The sequence below is a fragment of the Pogona vitticeps genome, chromosome 4 (assembly GCF_051106095.1).
Source record: "Pogona vitticeps strain Pit_001003342236 chromosome 4, PviZW2.1, whole genome shotgun sequence".
Classification (NCBI taxonomy): Eukaryota; Metazoa; Chordata; class Lepidosauria; order Squamata; family Agamidae; genus Pogona; species Pogona vitticeps.
Genome location: NC_135786.1, coordinates 36,756,867 through 36,776,488, shown reverse-complemented (window position 1 = coordinate 36,776,488; position 19,622 = coordinate 36,756,867). Strand labels below are relative to the sequence as shown.

The following is a 19,622-nucleotide window of genomic DNA, read 5'->3' as shown; positions in this document are numbered from 1 at the left end:
GAGCAGCCCCGGCCCTCGGCCTGCTGGTGCCGCCTTTCCCCCCCTCCCCTCCCCTCTCTTTGCTTGTGGGCGCTCGCTTGCACAGGACTTCTCCTTCCCGGGCAAGGCGGCGCTGCCTGGAAAGCACCAGCGGCATGGCGGCGGCGGCGGCAGGCGGGGTTCCCGGGCCGGTGGCTCAGGGGCTGAAGGAGGCGCTGGTGGAGACCCTGAACGGGATCCTGTGCCCGGTGCAGGGGGTGCGCGCTGCCGCCGAGGAGCAGGTGAAGGTGCTGGAGGTGACCGAGGGTGAGTGCGGGAAGCGGCGGCCGATGCCGCGGAGGCTTGGGCTGCGAAAGGGACGGGCTCCTGCCTCTCCTCCCTCCGCTACTCTGGGGGCTCTGGCCTCCTGAACCTCCATTGTCAGGGCGGTGGGCAGAAGGGACCCGGCGGCCCTTTCTTTTTTCCCGCTCGGGAAGGAGAAGAGCTTGTTAATGGGAAGGAGGCGTTGGTTGGGGTGGGTGGGACGTGGCCTGGTGCTCCCTGAAGAGAACGAGAGGAGCCACAGGGAGGGGAAATTCGCATCCTGCCTGCTGGGTTGCCGGTGGTTCATTTCACTTCGGGGGCCAAAAAGCCCTCTTCACCTCCTCCTCTCGTGCAGGAAGCACCAGGCTGCCTTTCCAGATTGCCCTGGTTTTTCCAAGAGCAGGCCGACTGTGCTTTATATTATGGGGAATGAAGGATGCTTTGCTCTGGTGCTCTGTGGATGGCTTTCTGAATCTGCCACCTCCATTCTTTCTGTATTTGTATGTTTTAAAGTCAGGGGCAAGGTTACACTGAAGGAAATAATTTGCATCTTAATAGCTACATACTTTGGATGTTGCGGTGTTTCCAAGAAGCAGCCACTGGCTTTGTAAGTCGCCCCATGTGGATTAGTCTTACCTTGACTGTGGAGGGGCTTCAGGGTGGGTTGAATGTCAAGACTGTAGACACTGGAAGGGCGGAAGTTGCATTATTTAATGTCTACACTCAGCGACTGGAGACATTTGTGATAAAAAAAATCTAAAATAATGATTCCGCCTTGTTAAGACAAGCCTAGCTGTGGTTAAAGTTTTACTGAACTCCATTAGCTTTTCACTACATATGAAACAAAATATTGTCTCAGTAGTGTTAGGTAAGTAGTGATATGTTAAAGGAACAAATTTGTAACAATAATTCTTAGTAGAAGAAGTTTCCTTTTAATCTTTCTTACATAATTATGTAAACAGATAAAGCTGTCTTCAGATATTTTCCAAATTACTTTTATTAGCAAATTCAAATGTTGAATAAATCTTTGATAGTATCAAGAGTGTCTTTAAAAAGCAAATGAGAGGGAGCAGAACATTCCTGAAATTGCAGCATGATGTGGTGTGGGCAAGACTGACTACTGCTTGGTGATTGGGAGCTAGGTTGTCATGGTACAAGTATTTCATGAAGGTAGGCGGAGCTGCAGTAAACAGTCATATCTGTACTACTTCCAAACACAAGTTATGACCACCTCCTGCATTTTTGATATTATGTTGTGTTGTTTCAAAAGGAAGCGTTTGTATATTAGTGTTATGTCTTCTGTTTTATTTGTTTTAAAGTCATTTTGATTTTTGTCAAAGGGCTGTTCCTTCAGACACACAATTTAATTCTGTGATGATTCTTCTGGTGAGATTCCTTTGTGTTAATTTCTCTTGATGATAAGTTTCATTGGAAATAACTGATGAGTACATATAAGAGGGGATTTTGTTACAGGATTCGTGGGGAGGACGGAAATGTTCTGATAGCGTTTTGAAAATGGCAGTTTTTATTTGAAGAGATAAAAAGAACTGTGTGGACTTATAAGAAGGATTTGAAAACTCCTTGGAAAGGGTTATCCAAGGATGACACTAGATTTCTTAACATAAGGATATATGAAAATTTTGATCTAAGTTGCATTTTATATGTTTTGTTTGGAGTCTTTGTTTTTTCATCAGCCCCTGTACTAGCACATTTGTTTTTCATCTTCTCAATCAAGATGAGCTAGTCTTATTCTAGGAAAAAGTGGCAAAATGAGAAAAGTAGAAAAAGATAATAGGGAAAAAAGTGTAGGAACAAAAAATACTGGAGTCTGCTTTGAATGTAAAAAAAAAAAATCCTTATTTTGAACTGCATCCAAACTTGGTACTAGCAGCATGATGTCCAAGTTCTGTTATTTGGGGAATTCGAACAAGCAGCCTTATTCTCTTTGATACATCTACCAACTAAGGGAGCAGCAAGTCTCTAACATGTTTCAGTTCCCTAACTATCCAGAGTTTTCAGTATTATGCTAGCTGCAAGAAAAACTTGTTACGGACCTGGTGATTAGCCAGATAAGCAGGGCTTTAAAAAGCCACTCTTCCACTCGAACAGCCTCTTCTCGCGAGAAGAGCACATAGATATATAGCTGTGCAGGAGAATGTAGAGTAGTCCCATGCTGGAGACTATGAAGATTCTCTGCTCCCAATTTCAACCGAATAACTTGGCTCCTTAAGAGGCCAGACGTTTTGACTTTCAGTTTTATTTTTGCTGGAGACATTCAAAAGAAAGGCATTCAAAATACATGTATGTTTGGTCTTGGAGTTCAAAATGAAGCAGGGAAAAGGCTAATAGAGTTTTGTCAAGAGAACAAGCTGGTCATCACAAACATTCTTTTCCAACAACACAAGAGATAGGCTCTACACATGGACATCACCAGATGGGCAATACCGAAATCAGATTGATTATGTTCTCTTCAGCGAAAGATGGAGAAGCTCTATACAGTCAGCAAAAACAAGACCTGGAGCTGATTGTGGCTCTGATCTTCAGCTTCTTATAGCAAAACTTAAGCTTAAACTGAAGAAAGTAGGAAAAACCATTGGGCTAGTCAGGTATAATCTAAACCAAATCCCTTATGAATACACAGTGGAAGTGAAGAACAGATTTAAGGAACTAGATTTGGTGGACAGAGTGCCTTAAGAACTACGGATGGAGGCTCGTAACATTGTACAGGAAGCAGCAACAAAAACCATCCCAAAGAAAAGGAAATGCAAGAAAGCAAAGTGGCTGTCTAAGGAAGCCTTACAAATAGCAGAGAGGAGAAGGGAAACAAAATGCAGGGGAGATAGGGAAAGTTACAGAAAATTGAATGCAGACTTCCAAAGAATAGCAAGGAGAGACACGAGGGCCTTCTTAAACGAACAGTGCAAAGAAATAGAGGAAAATAATAGAAAGGAAAAACCAAAGATCTGTTCAAGAAAATTGGAGCTATTAAAGGAACATTTTGTGCAAAGATGGACATGATAAAGGACAAAAATGGTGCGGACCTCACAGAAGCAGAGGACATCAAGAAAAGGTGGCAAGAATACACAGAGGAATTATACCAGAAAGATCTGGATGTCCCAGACAACCCAGATAGTGTGGTTGCTGACCTTGAGCCAGACATCCTGAAGAGTGAAGTCAAGTGGGCCTTAGAAAACATGGCTAACAAGGCCAGTGGAAGTGATGCCATTCCAGTTGAACTATTTAAAATATGACATTGTTAAAGTGCTACACCCAATATGCCAGGAAGTTTGGAAAACTCAGCAGTGGCCAGAGGACTGGAAAAGATCAGTCAACAAGAAGGGCAGTGCCAAAGAATGCTCCAACTACCGTACAATTGCACTCATTTCACATACTAGCAAGGTTAAACACAAAATCCTGCAAGGTAGGCTTCAGCAGTATGTGGACCAAGAACTCCCAGAAGTACAAGCTGGATTTTGAAGTGGCAGAGGAACTAGAGAACAAGTTGCTAACATGTGCTGGATTATAGAGAAAGCCAGAGAGTTCCAGAAAAACATCTACTTCTGCTTCATTGACTATACAAAAGCCTTTGACTTTGTCGACCACAACAAACTATGGCAAGTTCTTAAAGAAATGGGAGTGCCTGACCACTTGATCCATTTCCTGAGAAATCTATATATGGAACAGGAAGCAACAGTTAGAACTGGATATGGAACAACTGATTGGTTCAAAATTGGGAAAGGAGTACGACAAGGCTGTATATTGTCTCCCTGCTTCTTTAACTTTTATGCAGAATACATCATGCGAAAGGCAGGACTGGCTGGATCCCAAGCTGGAATTAAGATTGCCGGAAGAAATACCAGCAACCTCCGATATTCAGATGATACCACTCTGATGGCAGCAACTGAGAAGGAATTAAAGAACCTCTTAATGAGGGTGAAAGAGGAGAGCACCAAAAATGGTCTGAAACTCAACATCAAAAAAAGTAAGATCACGGCCACTGGTCCCATCACCTCCTGGCAAATAGAAGGGGAAGATATGAAGGCAGTGACAGATTTTACTTTCTTGGGCTCCATGATCACTGCAGATGGTGACAGCAGCCACAAAATTAAAAAATGCCTGCTTCTTGGGAGGAAAGTGATGAGAAACCTAGACAGCATCTTAAAAAGCAGAGACTTCACCTTGCCAACAGAATTCCGCATAGTCATGCTATGGTTTTTCCAGTAGCAATGTATAGAAGTGAGAGCTGGACCATAAAGAAGGCTGACCGCCGAAGAATTTATGCTTTTGAATTGTGGTGCTGGAGGAGACTCTTGAGAGTCCCCTGGACTGCAAAGAAAGCAAACCTATCAATTTTGAAGGAAACCAACCCTGAGTCACTGGAAGAACAGATCCTGAAGCTGAGGCTCCAATACTTTGGCCGTCTCATGAGAAGAAAAGACACCCTGGAAAAGACCCTGATGTTGGGAAAGTGTGAAGGCAAGAGGAGAAGGGGACAACAGAGGAGGAGATGGTTGGACAGTGTCATCGAAGCTACCAACATGACTGACCAAACTCCGGGAGGCAGTGGAAGACAGGAGGGCCTGGCTTGCTCTGGTCCATGGGGTCACAAAGAGTTGGACACGACTTAACGACTAAACAACAACAACAACAACAGGAGTAGTACTCTGCAGTTAGGAGAATTTGGGAATGTGCCATATATCTTCTTTTAGCAGAAAATTATTCCTGTCGTGCATGATTAAGATCCTGTGGTGGTGTAATGTGAGTAAGGGGCCATTGTGGAGTTCTCCCGTCTGTCTAATCTTTACATTCCTCATTCAGAATCACATCTTCTTCCTGTTGTTCTGTGTAGGTGATCTGTATTTATGAATTGTATGTTCTTTGGCTGAGCTGCCAAAATTGTACTGTGTCAAAACTGGAAGTATAGGCAAACTGACACTTGTTTTGCCTCAGCGTTCTCTCGGGTATTATTTCCAATCCCAAGGGCTCTGAATTGTGCTACAATAATCATGATCCTAATGAAAGTTTACTGACTTTGCAGTGGAGGTTAGGAGAACCATTATAGATAGTTTCAACATTGCCAGTATGTCAGATGAGAAGACTAGAGTATGACTGGACATATGTCACAACTGGACTCCCTCTTCATCCGGTAGGAAAGCTGTACTTCTATGAGAGTCAAAGATACATTTTGATTACCTTGAATAGTTCAATGCCTACCATGAAGCATTCTAAATTGGAGTGGTTCATGAAGGCAATTGGGAAGCTTCTGTTCGGAAACCATATGGCATTCTTCCATTTTACAAGTAATTAATCAGTAGCACATAATATTAGTATTATATGGAATGCCCTCCCCATTTATCTTAAGATCACAGTTTAGTATGATAATTTTAACTGGTAAATGCAACAGCCTGATACTGGCCTAGCTTAGAAGCACTTTAGTCCTTATATCTCACTGAAATCTCTTGATGAAATCTCTATAATATCTGTGTGCTAAGTTTACATGACATGCACATCAAAAGAGGCATTCTTGTAATAGACCCAAAGTTGTCTATTTTACAGCTCTTTAGACTTGGCCCAAACTGTGTTTTTTAAGAGGTCCTATGGTCCTATGTAAGGCTGCTGTCTTCTGTTTGACTTTAAGGGAAGTGGTTTACAGTCGTGCCCCGCTTAATGACAAATCTGCTTCACGACGATGTTTTTGCGATCGCAATTGTGATTGCAAAACAATGTTTTTAATGGGGTTTTTTCGCTTTGTGAAGATCAGTTCCCTGCTTCGGGAACCGATTATTCGCATTACGCCGATCAAAACAGCTGATCGTCAGGTTTTCAAAATGGCCGCAGGGTGCTCAAAATGGCTCCCCACTGTGCTTAGGGATGGATTCCTCACTATACAGGCACTGAAAATGGCCGCCGTATGGAGGATCTTCGCTGGATGGTGAGTTTTTAGCCCATTGGAACGCATTAACCGGGTTTTAATGCGTTTCGGTGGGGTTTTTATTTTCGCTTTATGACGTTTTTGCTCTACATCAATTTCGCAGGAACAAATTAATGTCGTTAAGCGAGACACCACTGTATTTCTGAGTGAAGAATAGTTATAATTCATTATACTATGCTCCAGTAGTATTAAGGGGCCTTTAGAATTGTGACCCAGTTAAATAGAACGGTTTGAAAGATTATTGTTATCTTCATTCTGGTTGTATCTGCAGGATCAGAAGCAAACTAAAACAGTCCTACATAGTGTAGGAGTGACAAGAAAGAGCAATGGGTCACTGACAGATCAATGTTGACATAAGAAGGTGGCTTTTCACATAACACAAAGAAACAATCCAATTTGAAAGATTGTTTTGATGCTTTCTTATACAAACATGTTATACAGTGGTGCCTCGCATAACAAGCACACCGTTTAACGACGAATCCGCATAGCGATCTATTTTTTGAGATCGCTAATGCGGACGCATTGCGATGTTTTAATGGGCAAAACATTGCATTGCGATGATCGGTAAGTGTTTCACTTACCGATCTTCACGTTGCGATGTTTCTAAAACAGCTGATTGGCGGTTCCAAAATGGCCACCGGGTGCGCAAAATGGCCACCACAACCATTTTCGCGCGATTTCCTTGCTTACCGAGGTGGCGAAAATGGCGGCGGTATGGAGGATCTTCGCATAACGGTGAGTTTGGGCCCCATAGGAACGCATTAAACAAAGTTTAATGCATTTCTATGGGGTTTTCCCGCCTGCATTGCGATGTTTCCGGATAGCGACGATTAATCCAGAACGGATTAACATTGCTATGCGGGGCACCACTATATTATTACTTTAAAATAGTAAAGTATATTGATCTCTTATTTAGTACTGTATTTATATAGTATGTACTAAGTGATGCAGAACGTTTACAGGTGTAATCCTTACTGTAAGACCATAAGATAGAATTGTGTTTCTTCATTGTAGATGAGGCTGAAAGAACATAGCTTGCCTAAGGCTACTTATTGAATTTGAATTGTGAACTTCTAATCTGCAGTCCTGTCAACTGCTGCACCAGCTCTCAAAATTAGTTATGGAGAATTTAGGTACTGAATGGGTTGATTATAATCTTGTGTAGTCTGTTAGAATTACTGAGGTTCACAGATAGATTTTAAATGTTTAAAACAAGAGCATATTCTGTGGATCAGCAGTAAGTTACGCTGAACTTGACCTCCTTATTTAAGATTTTACTGAGTCAAGTGAAGGTCCATGTAGTCCAATATGCAGTAGATGCAATGTTGCTTGCCAATAGTAATATATGTTTGTTTCATTATGGAAGTTTGTTCTCTCTTTATAGTAGTATATTGCCTTTCCAGTGATAATAGACTTTGAATCTGGGGAAACCATAATCTTACTTTATTTTATTTAAAAGTTTAATTCAAAATATTTTTATTCCATTTTGCTGTTCAGAATACTCAAAGTGACTAACAAAATATAAATGGACATCGGTGTAGGCTTCTAAATTTGATAGCAAACATAAAGACAGATTTTAACATGTTAATAATAATTAGAATACCACATTGTACTATCTGCATCATGTTATTAAGTGCCGCACCTCCACAAGTCCACTGAAAGTTGTGTGCTTGTTGTCAGTGGAGCCAAAGGGATCTCTCTTTGGAAGGATGACAGAACAGAGAAGGTGTGCCTCCCTGTCTTGCTTCTAGTGCTAGTAAAACATAGAACTGGACATCCAAAGTTGACTTCTGTGTTGAACAGTTTTGGGTGAAATAAGACAGTCCTTGTTACCCTGTCCTTTGCTGCTTAAGATTTTAAGTATTAAAAGCAACACTTCGAATTCACTCCAGAAGCAAACTGGTGAGCAGTGAAAATGATAAAATGTCAGGGAGCTGATACAGCCTACAAACCCTAGTCAACACCTTTGTTGGAAATGCAGCTGCCAGTTGGAATTTCCTAGCTGTATCCAAAGGTAGTTAATATAGCAAGCCTCACAGTAATTTAAACTTTTTCCTGACTTCTTCAGAAAAGGGTGTAGACTTTAATACCAGCTGAACCTGATAAAACACTCCTTGTTTCCTTGTTTCACTCACATACAATGTAAAAATGGTTCAGAACCTTCACAGAGAGATAGAGCTCAGATTACTCCTGGTCTATGGTTACAGGTAGTTAATGGTCATACAGCGATTCCACTAACTTGGAATTTGAGGGGGACATTGCTTTCCAATTCTCATTTGAGGTTTTCTGGATCTCTTCCAGTATAGCCTAAACACTGTTCTACGAAGGGAGAGCCCTCGGGGATCAAGATTCAGTCCTGAGTATGTGGTGTTCACTGAGCCTACCTGATGGAGCCTGCATTCAAATCAAGGCCAGTTGTGCAGTTTTTTACTACTAGTCTTGGCTTTGGTTCCACAAGTAGATTGAGATGGCTAAAGTATGTATCCATCTGAATATTTCTGAAGAAAAAAATATTACAATGCTGATTCCTTTTCTTGGGATGGCTTGCTCTTATCAAGGAAACGGCATCTCATCATAATTCAAGAACATTTGAAGAAAGTAAGGTACAATGGTTTGGCACATTTCGTTGAGGTCACTGTGTTGTTCCTCAACAGTGCTATACTTTGTATACACTGCTGCTATTCTGATTGATGACAGAGTACATATTTTTGAAGTTTCCTTCATACTGTTCTTTTTAAAGTAGAGAAAATGACTAATTTAAAACACGTTTCTGGCACTAATACTCTCGTTCAGAATTAGCTTACATCTTTGAAGGCTTCACTTGGTCTCAAACATTAGTAACATTTCATTAGATGAAACAAAAAATGACTTTGCAAAACAACAAAGGTGCAGCCTGGCTAGCTATTAACCTCTCTTAACTTTAATATAAATGTTTAGGAAAGAAATCCTTTCTGCCTCAATGAACTGCCCCTAAATTGCTGAGGCCTGTATGAATTCCAGGCTACTTAAAGACAGCTGCATCTTCTGAGGAGGAAAGAATATAATTTCTGTCTGTGACACACAGGCTCCTATTATATCGTAAAGCCCTGGTAATAGTTCAGTTTTCCTATGTAATTAATGGTTCCAAAATAATGCCACACTTCATAAAACAAATTACTGTGTATCCTTTGGTATTTCCCTTGGCAAATGGACAAATTGTATTTCCATACATGTATTTGGATTACTTGATAGTATCAAAATTCTTAGCTTCATGTGGCTTGACACACCCAATTATATGCCTATTATTTGTACTTGTTTGTTGTAAGAAAGAGCAGTAGAACAATCACTGTGTAAATATGGAGCTGCCCTTCAGATCCTTAGATGGGTAAAATAATGTATGGAAATTCCCAGTTCATGTGATACAGTTCTCCTTTTCTCTGAATGAGAATCAAAATATGCTAATGTACCTCACTTTGTTCATAACTGAAATATTTCTAAGTATGCTGATACTTTTTGTGACTGCTTGAGATATAGTGGGGTGGGGAGTTCATAACCCTGGTTTCTTGGTTTTTTTGCATGATTAGGCTCTACTCAGCAAGCAATTTTGTAACTTGTAACTCTCAAGAAAGCTTTAGTTTCTTATGTATCCTCGGAGTTTCAGAGTGAATAATAGAAGACTGGCTGCATGGCTCAGTAGTTTTGTGCCTTCTGTTAGTACAGCCATCCTGTGTGGCCTTGGGCAAGCTGCCCCTAGAAGAAGGGACTGGTAACCCACTTCTGTGTACTCTACCTGCAGAACCCTGAAAAGGGTCCCTATAAGTCAAAATTGACTTGACAGCACCTGGTTATTATTAATAATACTGTAGTTACTGTTTTAAATTAACAGAGGATGAGATGGTTGGACAGTGCAACCGAAGCTACCAACATGAATTTGACTAAACTCCAGGAGACAGTGGAAAACAGGAGGGTCTGACGTGCTCTGGTCCATAGGGTCACAAAGAGTCGGACATGACTTAACGACTAAACAACAACAAATACTGTTTTAAAGGCATTTTTACAAATATGAGTGAGTAAATGACCTCACAGGGCTCAGTGACAAAAGAGTGCATCATTTTAACTCTTGCCGTAGTTCATATGCTGAAAGAGTCTTCAGTGCAGGCAGAAAAGTTTGTTTGTTGACTTCAGCTCTGCCATATACCTTTGGATCCACGGAGAAAACCTGTGATGCAGAAATTTCCAGCAGCTGTGTTAGCCTGTTGCAACAAAAACATCAGTGAGTGTTATGTCACTTTAAAGACTAATGGGTTTTATTTTACATATGCTTTTGTGGGCTGTAAAGCATTTCTGCAGACCATGTTCTTCATGTTGCATCTTCTTCCTGTTGCATTAAAGAGATGGGCTAGAGTCTACAAAAGTTTGTGCCAGATAAAACATGTTGGCTTTTAGGGTGCCACAAGATTCTTTGTTGTTTCTGCAGCAACAGACTAACTCACCTGGCTACCCACTGGAAACTTCTATAATAAAAAGCAGTCCATTTAGGCAAATTGAAATCCATCAACCACAAAAAGAAACCTACTCGGAATCAGACAGGTACTGTCCTAAGTAAATACAAACAGGAGAAATTATTGCTAGGTCTCTGAGTGAAAAAAATGTTAGCATTCTTAATACAGTGAAAGATAGTGGGATCATATCTCCCAAAAGCTAGTAAGCCATCTCCTCAGTATTGTTTATGGCAAACTGAAAAAAGGAGAGAATCTCTAATTTGAAATTCAACATGAATGAACAGCCTTTCAAGCAACTCCAGAGATTTTTTCAAGACATGGATAGCTACCTACTTTAGAACATTTGCTGCTCTAAAGAAAAACTAGTCTGAACTTCTGCAGATCTTCTAAGAGCTCTGTTAATGACAGGAGTCATCTAAACTCACTCAGTAGTATTATGACTTTATCCAACTAATTTATTGTGCCAGGCAGAAGAGTCTCTATTTTCATGGGACCTATCTTTGGGATCTGCCATGTCAATGTACAAGGTGCAATTCTGCAGTGACATGGAGACTGCTATGTTCTGTCTGTGACTCAGTAAATATCTGCACTATGAAACCAACCAGTGTTCCATCTCATGAGTATCAACTTACCACTATATTGATGTACAACAAACATTATTCCAATGCTACAGGAATAAGAATTCTTCAGATATCCCTCCAGACAGTCACAGCACTTCACTAGATTTTTACATTAAAAACCACTGAACCAAAGCTGATGTAATCAGCAAACAATATTATTTATAATACAGTCTCAGTTGCACAAAATAAACCATTCACAGACTCAGAATGTGGATGTAGTGAAGCCGGAACTTTCCTATCTCCACATTCACTTTGGCTTTGATGGATCTCGGATATTCTATGAGAGGAGTTGCAAATCATGGACATTTGGAATTTCGGTGAGGAACTGTAATTGCCTTACATGCCTTTGGTAGCTCATCATTAATGCTGAAAATGGGTCAGAAGAGGCATCTTCAGAGGGACAAAGTACACTTTCTCTGCTGAATTTCCAAGCAGAGATTCTTGACCTGGGATGCAAATGTTCATAACAGAAGATAACATTTGGAAATTGTACTGCACGGATCTGATTTGCCTGCATTTACATGAGCAAAGAGTCATTTCTCTATGGGTTTCTTAATAAGAGAAATAAATTTTTGGTTGGTGTTTTAGCTGGGGAACATAGCTTTAAGGCTGCTGTGCTCCTGTCATTGATAATTCCAGTTCTTAGGTACTGCAGATGATCATTTCTGTGCTTCATGTATCTGGAATGGTTAATTCATTAGAAATGACTAAAGTAAGCCTTTCATCCTTCGGAATGTTAGTTTCCAAGTCATACTGTGCAGGAAGCATTTTTGCCCAGAAAACAAATTCAGTATGTTCTCTGCATAGCCTTTTAAGCCTCTTTTTAAAATGTAAACAAGGAAGCACAGTTGTAACACTTCTTAAGCATAAATACTGTATACCTCTTTGTTCACTACATATCAAATATTTGTTACAGTATTTATTGATTTATATACTGCCCTGTTGGTGCAATGTCCTATTCTGGGTGTTTAACAGACAGAAAATTGGGCAAACAATAGCAAAGAAAAGAACAGTGAAAATAAAAAACCCCAAAAACAAGACAAATCAACTATCAGTATAAATATCAATAAAGAGAACAAATAATTCTGATTTCTCTTTCAAGAGAACTTTGCAGTTGACTTGTGCTGGTTGTCTATAACAAATTGCACTTGATAAATGATTGTTTCATTACATATTTTGGATATATAATTTTAGATTAACAATATTAATACTGTAATCCTAATTTCTATTTAATGCACTGTACAGTCAACCCTCGACTTACGAACGGCCCTACATATGGACTTTTTGATTTACAAACAGCTCCGTTGGCAAAAATTAGCATCGACTTGCGAATGGAGCTCGACCTACGAAAGAGGCCTTTTTTTTTTTTTTTTGCCAACGGAGGCATTCATAAATGGCTCCCTGCAAAAAGGCAGGGGGCTGGAAATTTGAATTTCCTACCCTTTCTCCCTGCCTTTTTGCCTTTGGAGCTCTCAAAGGACTTTCTCCGATGTCGGGGGGAAAGCCCTTTGAGAGCTCCGAAGCTGCTGATTGCGGTGGCGGGGACCCACAGGGAGGTCTCCCAGGGCTTGCCCACCACCATGAGAGACCTCCCTAGGGGTCCCCGCCGCTGCGATCTGCGCCTTCAGAGCTCTCAAAGGGCTTCCTCTGATGTCAGGTGGAAAACCTTTTGGGAGCTCCAAAGGCAAAAAGGCAGGGAGAAAGGGCTGGAAATTCGAATTTCCAGCCCTTTCCCCCTGCTTTTTTGCCTTTTGAAATGCTCGAACTGATTAATTCCGTTCCCATGCATTTCAGTGGGAAATGGTACTTCGTCTTACATACTTTTCGACGTACGAACGTCGTTCCAATACAGATTAAGTTTGTAAGTCGAGGTACCACTGTACATTATTTCTTACTACTTTATTTTAAAATAAAGTTTTAAAAGATTAAAAAGAATTAAATTTAATGCAGAGTAATACAATTTTCTAAATATGTTAAGCATGTGTTCCATTTCTTACTACCTTATGCTTCTGAAAATTAGCCACTTGGACGAGGGAGAGGAAGGTAGATTGTAAATTCTCTGTGGCTTTGTGGACTCAGCATATGAATCTGGTTTTAACTCAGTGATCAGGGGAAGAGCCAATTGTTAAATGTAGCTTTTGTAATAGTTTGTACATCCTGTTATTTTTCTGATATCACATTTTATTCTGTTTAAAGAGCTGTAAATATAACATTACAGGATTTCTCTTACCTCATGGGAAGCAAGAAGGAAGAAATTGCAAAATACTGTATGCAGGACATAGCTTTCTGAAAGTTAATATTAAAGTTGTCTCATTCTGGGTGAATTATTCTTTGCTGCTGCTACTGCAGGGTGTAACAGGTTAAACAGTTTTTCTTGTGATGTCACATATTTCTAGATGCAAGAGACTGCAGATTTCATTCTGTTTCTTGTGAACTTGTCCGTATCAACTAGTTAATTGGAAAATTTATTTTGCCAGTAAGATTTTTTAGAATAGAGCAACAAGTATGTAGAATAAGTTGTGCAAGGAATAAAGGGTCATTTGTGAAAAAGTACCAGTACAGTGGTGCCTCGCTTAGCGATCGCTCCGTTTAGCGACGAAATCACTTAGCGACGCTGTTTTTGTGATCGCAAAAGTGATCAATTTATGATGTTCTCTGGGGTATTTTCGCTTTGCGATGATCGCAGGGAAGCGATCATCGCAAAGCCCCCATTTTCGCACAGCTGATCGGCGGTTTCAAAATGGCCACCGGGGGAAAAACGTGGCCGCCCGCTGTGTTTAGGGATGGATTCCTTGTTTTAGAGGCACCGAAAATGGTGGCGTTATGGAGGATCTTCGCTCAATGGTGAGTTTTAAGCCCATAGGAACACATTGAAGGGGTTTCAGTGGATTTCTATGGGCTTTTTAATATCGCATAGCGACGTTTTCGTTCTGCAGCGATTTTTGCGGAACGAATTAACATTGCTAAGCGAGGCACCACTGTATATATATTTTTCAGCAATATGACTTATGAAACTGAAACTTTTACGTTGTTAACTCCTTATATGGCTATTATTTTTATTTCAGAATTTGGTGTTCACTTGGCAGAATTGACTGTAGATCCTCAAGGAGCACTGGCCATTCGTCAGGTCAGTCTTACCAAATGTGATAAAAGATGTTAAAATAGTTACTATGTTGTTCCCTGTGATTCTTAAGGTGCAGCAGTAAGTTTAATAAAGAGACAGTGCACTGGTTGTATTACAGATTGGTCCTCTTCCTTGCCCCTTCTGTAGACTTATAAGAACCTTGAGGATTAAATTAATAACATGAGCTAAACTAGTAGTTCTTAACCTTTTCTTTACCACAGACCCCTTTAAATATCTTTTGTTGCCACAGACCACCAAGACTTAACTCAAGATTTAAAACCCTAACGTACATCACATATTTAAAGTTTCTCGTGAAGGGTCTCACTGACTGATACTCCTTGCTATAACAGCAACACTTTTCAAGATGAGTGGAAGAAGCTTCATTTTGCTTTGAACAGGATACATCATCAGCAACAGCAGCAGTTTGTGTGCATTTCAAATTAAGCTAGCAATCCATTCTGAGGCCCAGCCAAAATGATTGTTACTAAATTCACTGCAATATCGAAAAGGCAATTTACCCAACAAGAACCAAACAGTTTCATTAGAAGAAACACGATCATGGAGTCCGTCCGAACACTGACACTGACTGACTCAGCTCTCTTCTTGCGGCATCTGACCGCTCAATAGCAAGAAATATCATGTGCTGTCTCTCAGCAACTCAGCATTATTCACTTGCATGTTACCACTGTATGCAGAAATATCAAACAGTTCTTTGCTATAAAACAGTTATTTTCATAACCAACTTTTACTTGTTTGTTTTTAATGGAGGCAGTGGGTTAGAAAGGCCAAGTTTTACACAAATAATGGAAATTTAGATTATGTTCTGCATTTCCTTTTCTTTCATTCATTCATTATTCATTTTATTTTAACTGCAAAAGATCATAACATTTCTTCAAGCTTTTGCAGACCCCCTGTGAGGGCATCACAGCCCCTGGAGGTCTGAGGACCACAAGTTAAGAAGCTAAACAAACTGTAGATCTGTGTATGGTCTATTGAGTTGTTTTCACTTGCTTATTTCAGTATAGTGGAACAAAATTAGCTTCCAATATAGTTATAATTCATTGAAGCACTTGGGAGCAAACTATATCCATTCAAAAAGATGCTAATAGTTTCTTTAAATCAAGAGTGGGCATGTTTTTTAATCTTCCGGATCTATAAAATTTCTGAGGCAGGTTACCCAGAGGTCAAAGCATAAAAACACTCAGCATTATGAATTATTATTATTATTGGGAAGAAAAATCAGAATAAAGTCAGTCAATTTAAGACTAAACATTCTGTGAAAACAAAGGTATTCAGTATCAAGCACTGAAAAGCCAGCAGTGTGGGTATCAAGGAAGCTCTGGAAAAAGGACATCACCAATGAGAAGGTCCTTTGCTTGTTCATTACCCACTGTATCTTGGTTTGGTTGATGACAAGCAGCTATAAGAGGACCTTTGATTACCTAAGTAACCAGAATGAACAGATTAGTAGGGTAGTAATTGATCCTTCAAGGTACGTTTGGCTTTAAACATAAGCACCACCACTCTGAATTTTGCCTGGAAAAGTAGCAGGAGCCAGTCTAACTGTTAAGGACTGATGAGAAGTGCTTCCAGATAATTCCAAGCAGCAATCTATTAGCTCTGTTCTGAACTGCTTGGACAGACTTCAGTGCCAACACCATCAACAGTGCGTTAAAATAGGCTACCACTGATTTCTTAAATTTTGCTGAGGCTCTGTTTAGAAGATATTCTAGTTGGCAAATCAGACAGTTTGTGAAAGGTACGCCATGTGTTGGGTCTCTAGTGACATAGCTGGATCAGTGAGCATTCTTGAACTGTGAACCTTGATGTTCAAAGAGATGGTAACTCTTCCAGTACTAGCTAAATGTGTTCCAGGGCAATAGAATTGCTTGTCAACAGCAGAATTCAGCACTGCAGATATGTGACAAAGCACACCATAGATAGACTTTCTGGTGTGGTACTTTTGTGACAATATGCACGGCTTCTGGATTAATATTCTTAGTCTTTGGCAGTTTTGCTTATTCTTTGAAACATCTGAGAGGATATTTGAAATGAATTCTCAAATTGATCATATTGGTTCTGTTTCATTTGCATTTTTTTCTTCACAGCTGGCATCTGTTATTTTGAAACAATATGTGGAAACTCATTGGTGTAACCAGTCAGACAAGTTTAGACCTCCTGAGACTACAGAAAGGGTAATCCTTATCTTAAATATTCATGCTGTCTAAATTTAGCAGGGAGCAGCCTTTCTTGTATTCTGTGTTAAACCTATTTAAATACTTGTATATGTTTCCATAAAACATATTTTATTGGATGTTTACCGCTGTGTGCATAAGGATTGTTAAGGCTTTGTCCTGAGCAAAACTTACAGTCTTGTGGAGTAGATTGATATACTGTATCTTGGTAAACTTATCTTCCTTTTTATTTGCAGGCAAAAGCTGCCATTAGGGAACTACTTCCCAATGGTTTAAGAGAATCGATTAGTAAAGTGCGTTCAAGTGTTGCTTACGCAGTTTCAGCAATAGCACATTGGGACTGGCCTGAGGCTTGGCCTGAACTTTTTAATTTGTTGATGGAAATGCTGGTCAGTGGGGATCTGAATGCAGTACATGGAGCTATGCGGGTGCTTACAGGTATGTATGCATACACAGTTGTAACTTGAGCAGTTCTGCCAGGTTGACTTTGGCTTCCAAAATATTTGAATATAGTAGCTTTTTAAAAATATATAGAGTGCTCCCTACTTTATGTCTCACCTTGGAAATTATACTGTGCATTCTGAGGTTCATAATAAAGATATGGTTTTAGTTCCTGTCCTTCCATTCCCATTTCTATGTATATCCAAATTCTGGAAGGTACATAGATTAAAGAATATAAGTAATACAGTGGGGTCTTGACTTACGAACGGCTCGACATACGCACATTTCGACTTACAAACCGCTCTCATAGGAATATATGGACTCGACTTACGAACTTAGATTCGAGTTACGAACTCTTTTCCCCCCCCCCTTTTTTTAAAAGCTAAGTCATCTTAGGTTAAAATGAAAAAAGAAAAAATATCCCCCTCTAGTGGCAGAAGGCGTGATAGCAGCTTCCCATTAGTTTCTATGGACGAAAAGAGCACATACGGATTAAATGGTTTTCAATGCATTCCTATGGGAAATGCAGATTCGACTTAAGAACTTTTCGACCTGAGAACTGCCTTCCAATACAGATTAAGTTCGTAAGTCGAGACCCCACTGTATTAGATGTTGCTGCTTCTGAGTATTGGAAATCCTGTGCTATAAGTAGTAAGGACACCTGTAAGGTTGTACTTTGTGGGATAATTGGGATATAATAATCTTTCTTGAAAAAAGTGCGACAAGTGGCAATATGTCATACTTGTGTAATAGAGTAACTTTTGCTTGCACTTTGAATATTAAAAACCAGACACAAATTTACTGACTCTGTGAGAGCAAGTCTTCTGATTCTGGGATGCATCTCTGATATTGCATGGCCAGTTAGTAGAGCATTCTATAAGCCGTTATTGATAGGAGGGAGCAGTCCAAACAGTTGTAATCTTTGAACTGATTCTTGAATCTGGACTATATTTAGCAGAGTAATAGCAGGCAATATCAACTTTCTCTGTATGAAATTTGTAAAAGTACTTTTAAAGTTCTTTCTTTTTAAAAGGCATTGGGAACATGTTTTGCTGCCATATTTAGCAACATGTGGCCAATTCTGTTATTATTTTTTATATGCCCACTGTGGGTTCCTGAAAAAAACATGCTTCCCTTTACATGCCTTTTTATTTGATGTTGATCTGTTCTGTTGTTTAGAAGATGCATGACCATAATAAGGTTTGTTTTACATTTGAAATCTTCCATAAACTCTAGCTTCATATATTTATTATGGTAGTACAACTCAGTTGTCTAGACTTCTTACCAATAACTCGGTAAACAAAGTGCTTGAATGTTGTTAAAATGAATGGGGGAGAGAAAAACTATGAGGGCCAGAGAAAAAGGAGGGGGAGAGAGGAGCCATGAAGCAGGGGGAGGAGAGAGAGGGGTCATTAAGTGAGAGAAAAGAGGGAGTCACACTGGAAAAGAGAGAAGCCACAGGGAGAGGAGCCATGAAAGGAGGAGCAACTGAAAGAAAAAGATAAAGGAAATGCAGGGAGAGAAAGAGGGGAGCCATGAAGAAAAAAAGTACTGTAGCCACAAAAAGAATGATAGTAGTTGGGAGAGATAGGGGTTGTGCTGGAGAGAGAGAAAGCAAGAGAGAAGTCATATTGGTGAAGTCAGTGTGTAGCCTGCATAATTAACTTGTAAACAGCCCAGAGAGTGCTTGAAGTGCTATGGGGCAGTATATAAGCAGCACGCTTTGCTAAGCAGCACGCTTTATAGTGGGGAGAGGGGCCATGACAATTGCTTTGGGTGAGATGTGCTTAACTAATGAAAAAAGGAATCAGGTTCTGGAATTTTCCCTTGCTTGGAGTCTCTGTGAACAACAGTAAGCACAAGAAGACCCTATAGACCGTCTTGACTGCTGGCTTTGATGCTGTCAACATTCAAGCTGATCTTTGCTGTGCAAAGCTTGTCATCCTTTTCTCCTGCTGGCAAAATGGACATAATATTGCAAGACAACATCAAGCCATTTCTTGTCATTTTAAATTGTGGACACAGAAGCAACATCCCACATTTATAAATCAGCAGGTTTTTGAAGGATCGAATCATATACTGATCCTTTTTTTTTGCCTATTTGTGTATCCGTGACACTAGACAGGTAAACAGAGCAGAAGTAGGACATTCCAACTGCATGATCTCTGCAGACGTGGACTTTGATTATGTAAACATATTATTGTTTCACTGTTTTCTAGAGTTTACTCGGGAGGTGACTGACATACAGATGCCCCTTGTCGCTCCAGTTATTCTACCTGAGATGTATAAGATATTTACAATGGCAGAGGTATTAATAAAAATAGCTGTTCTCACTTCTATTGTAGTAACAGTGTGCTTTAATAGAGGCTTCCTTCCAGTATCTTAGAATGGTTAGATTTAATATTTACTTTTTCTGCTAATGCATATTTCCTCTAATTTTTCCCCAAGCATGTTCTTTCGTGTTTTATGTAAGAAGGTTGAAATGGAAGAACACAGAGAAAACATTCTTCTAGACATGCCACTGGCATTCTGGTGTTACTATAAGGA

The 19,622-nt window shown here is 40.0% G+C and overlaps 1 protein-coding gene across 2 annotated transcripts in view; it reads left to right on the top strand.

The window, feature by feature from the left end:
- Positions 1–19,622, top strand: part of IPO9 (importin 9) — a 57,025-nt gene continuing 37,403 nt past the window's right edge. Inside the window, exons 1-6 of one of the 2 annotated variants that reach the window (XM_078393312.1) lie at positions 148–285; positions 8,516–8,624; positions 14,381–14,442; positions 16,548–16,634; positions 16,871–17,072; positions 19,295–19,383. In XM_078393312.1, the coding sequence (XP_078249438.1) occupies positions 17,012–17,072; positions 19,295–19,383 (150 nt within the window). In that variant the 5' untranslated portion in view covers positions 148–285; positions 8,516–8,624; positions 14,381–14,442; positions 16,548–16,634; positions 16,871–17,011. Of the gene's footprint in view, positions 286–8,515; positions 8,625–14,380; positions 14,443–16,547; positions 16,635–16,870; positions 17,073–19,294; positions 19,384–19,622 lie in introns of both variants that reach the window. The other variant, XM_020782483.3, reaches the window with a different exon arrangement.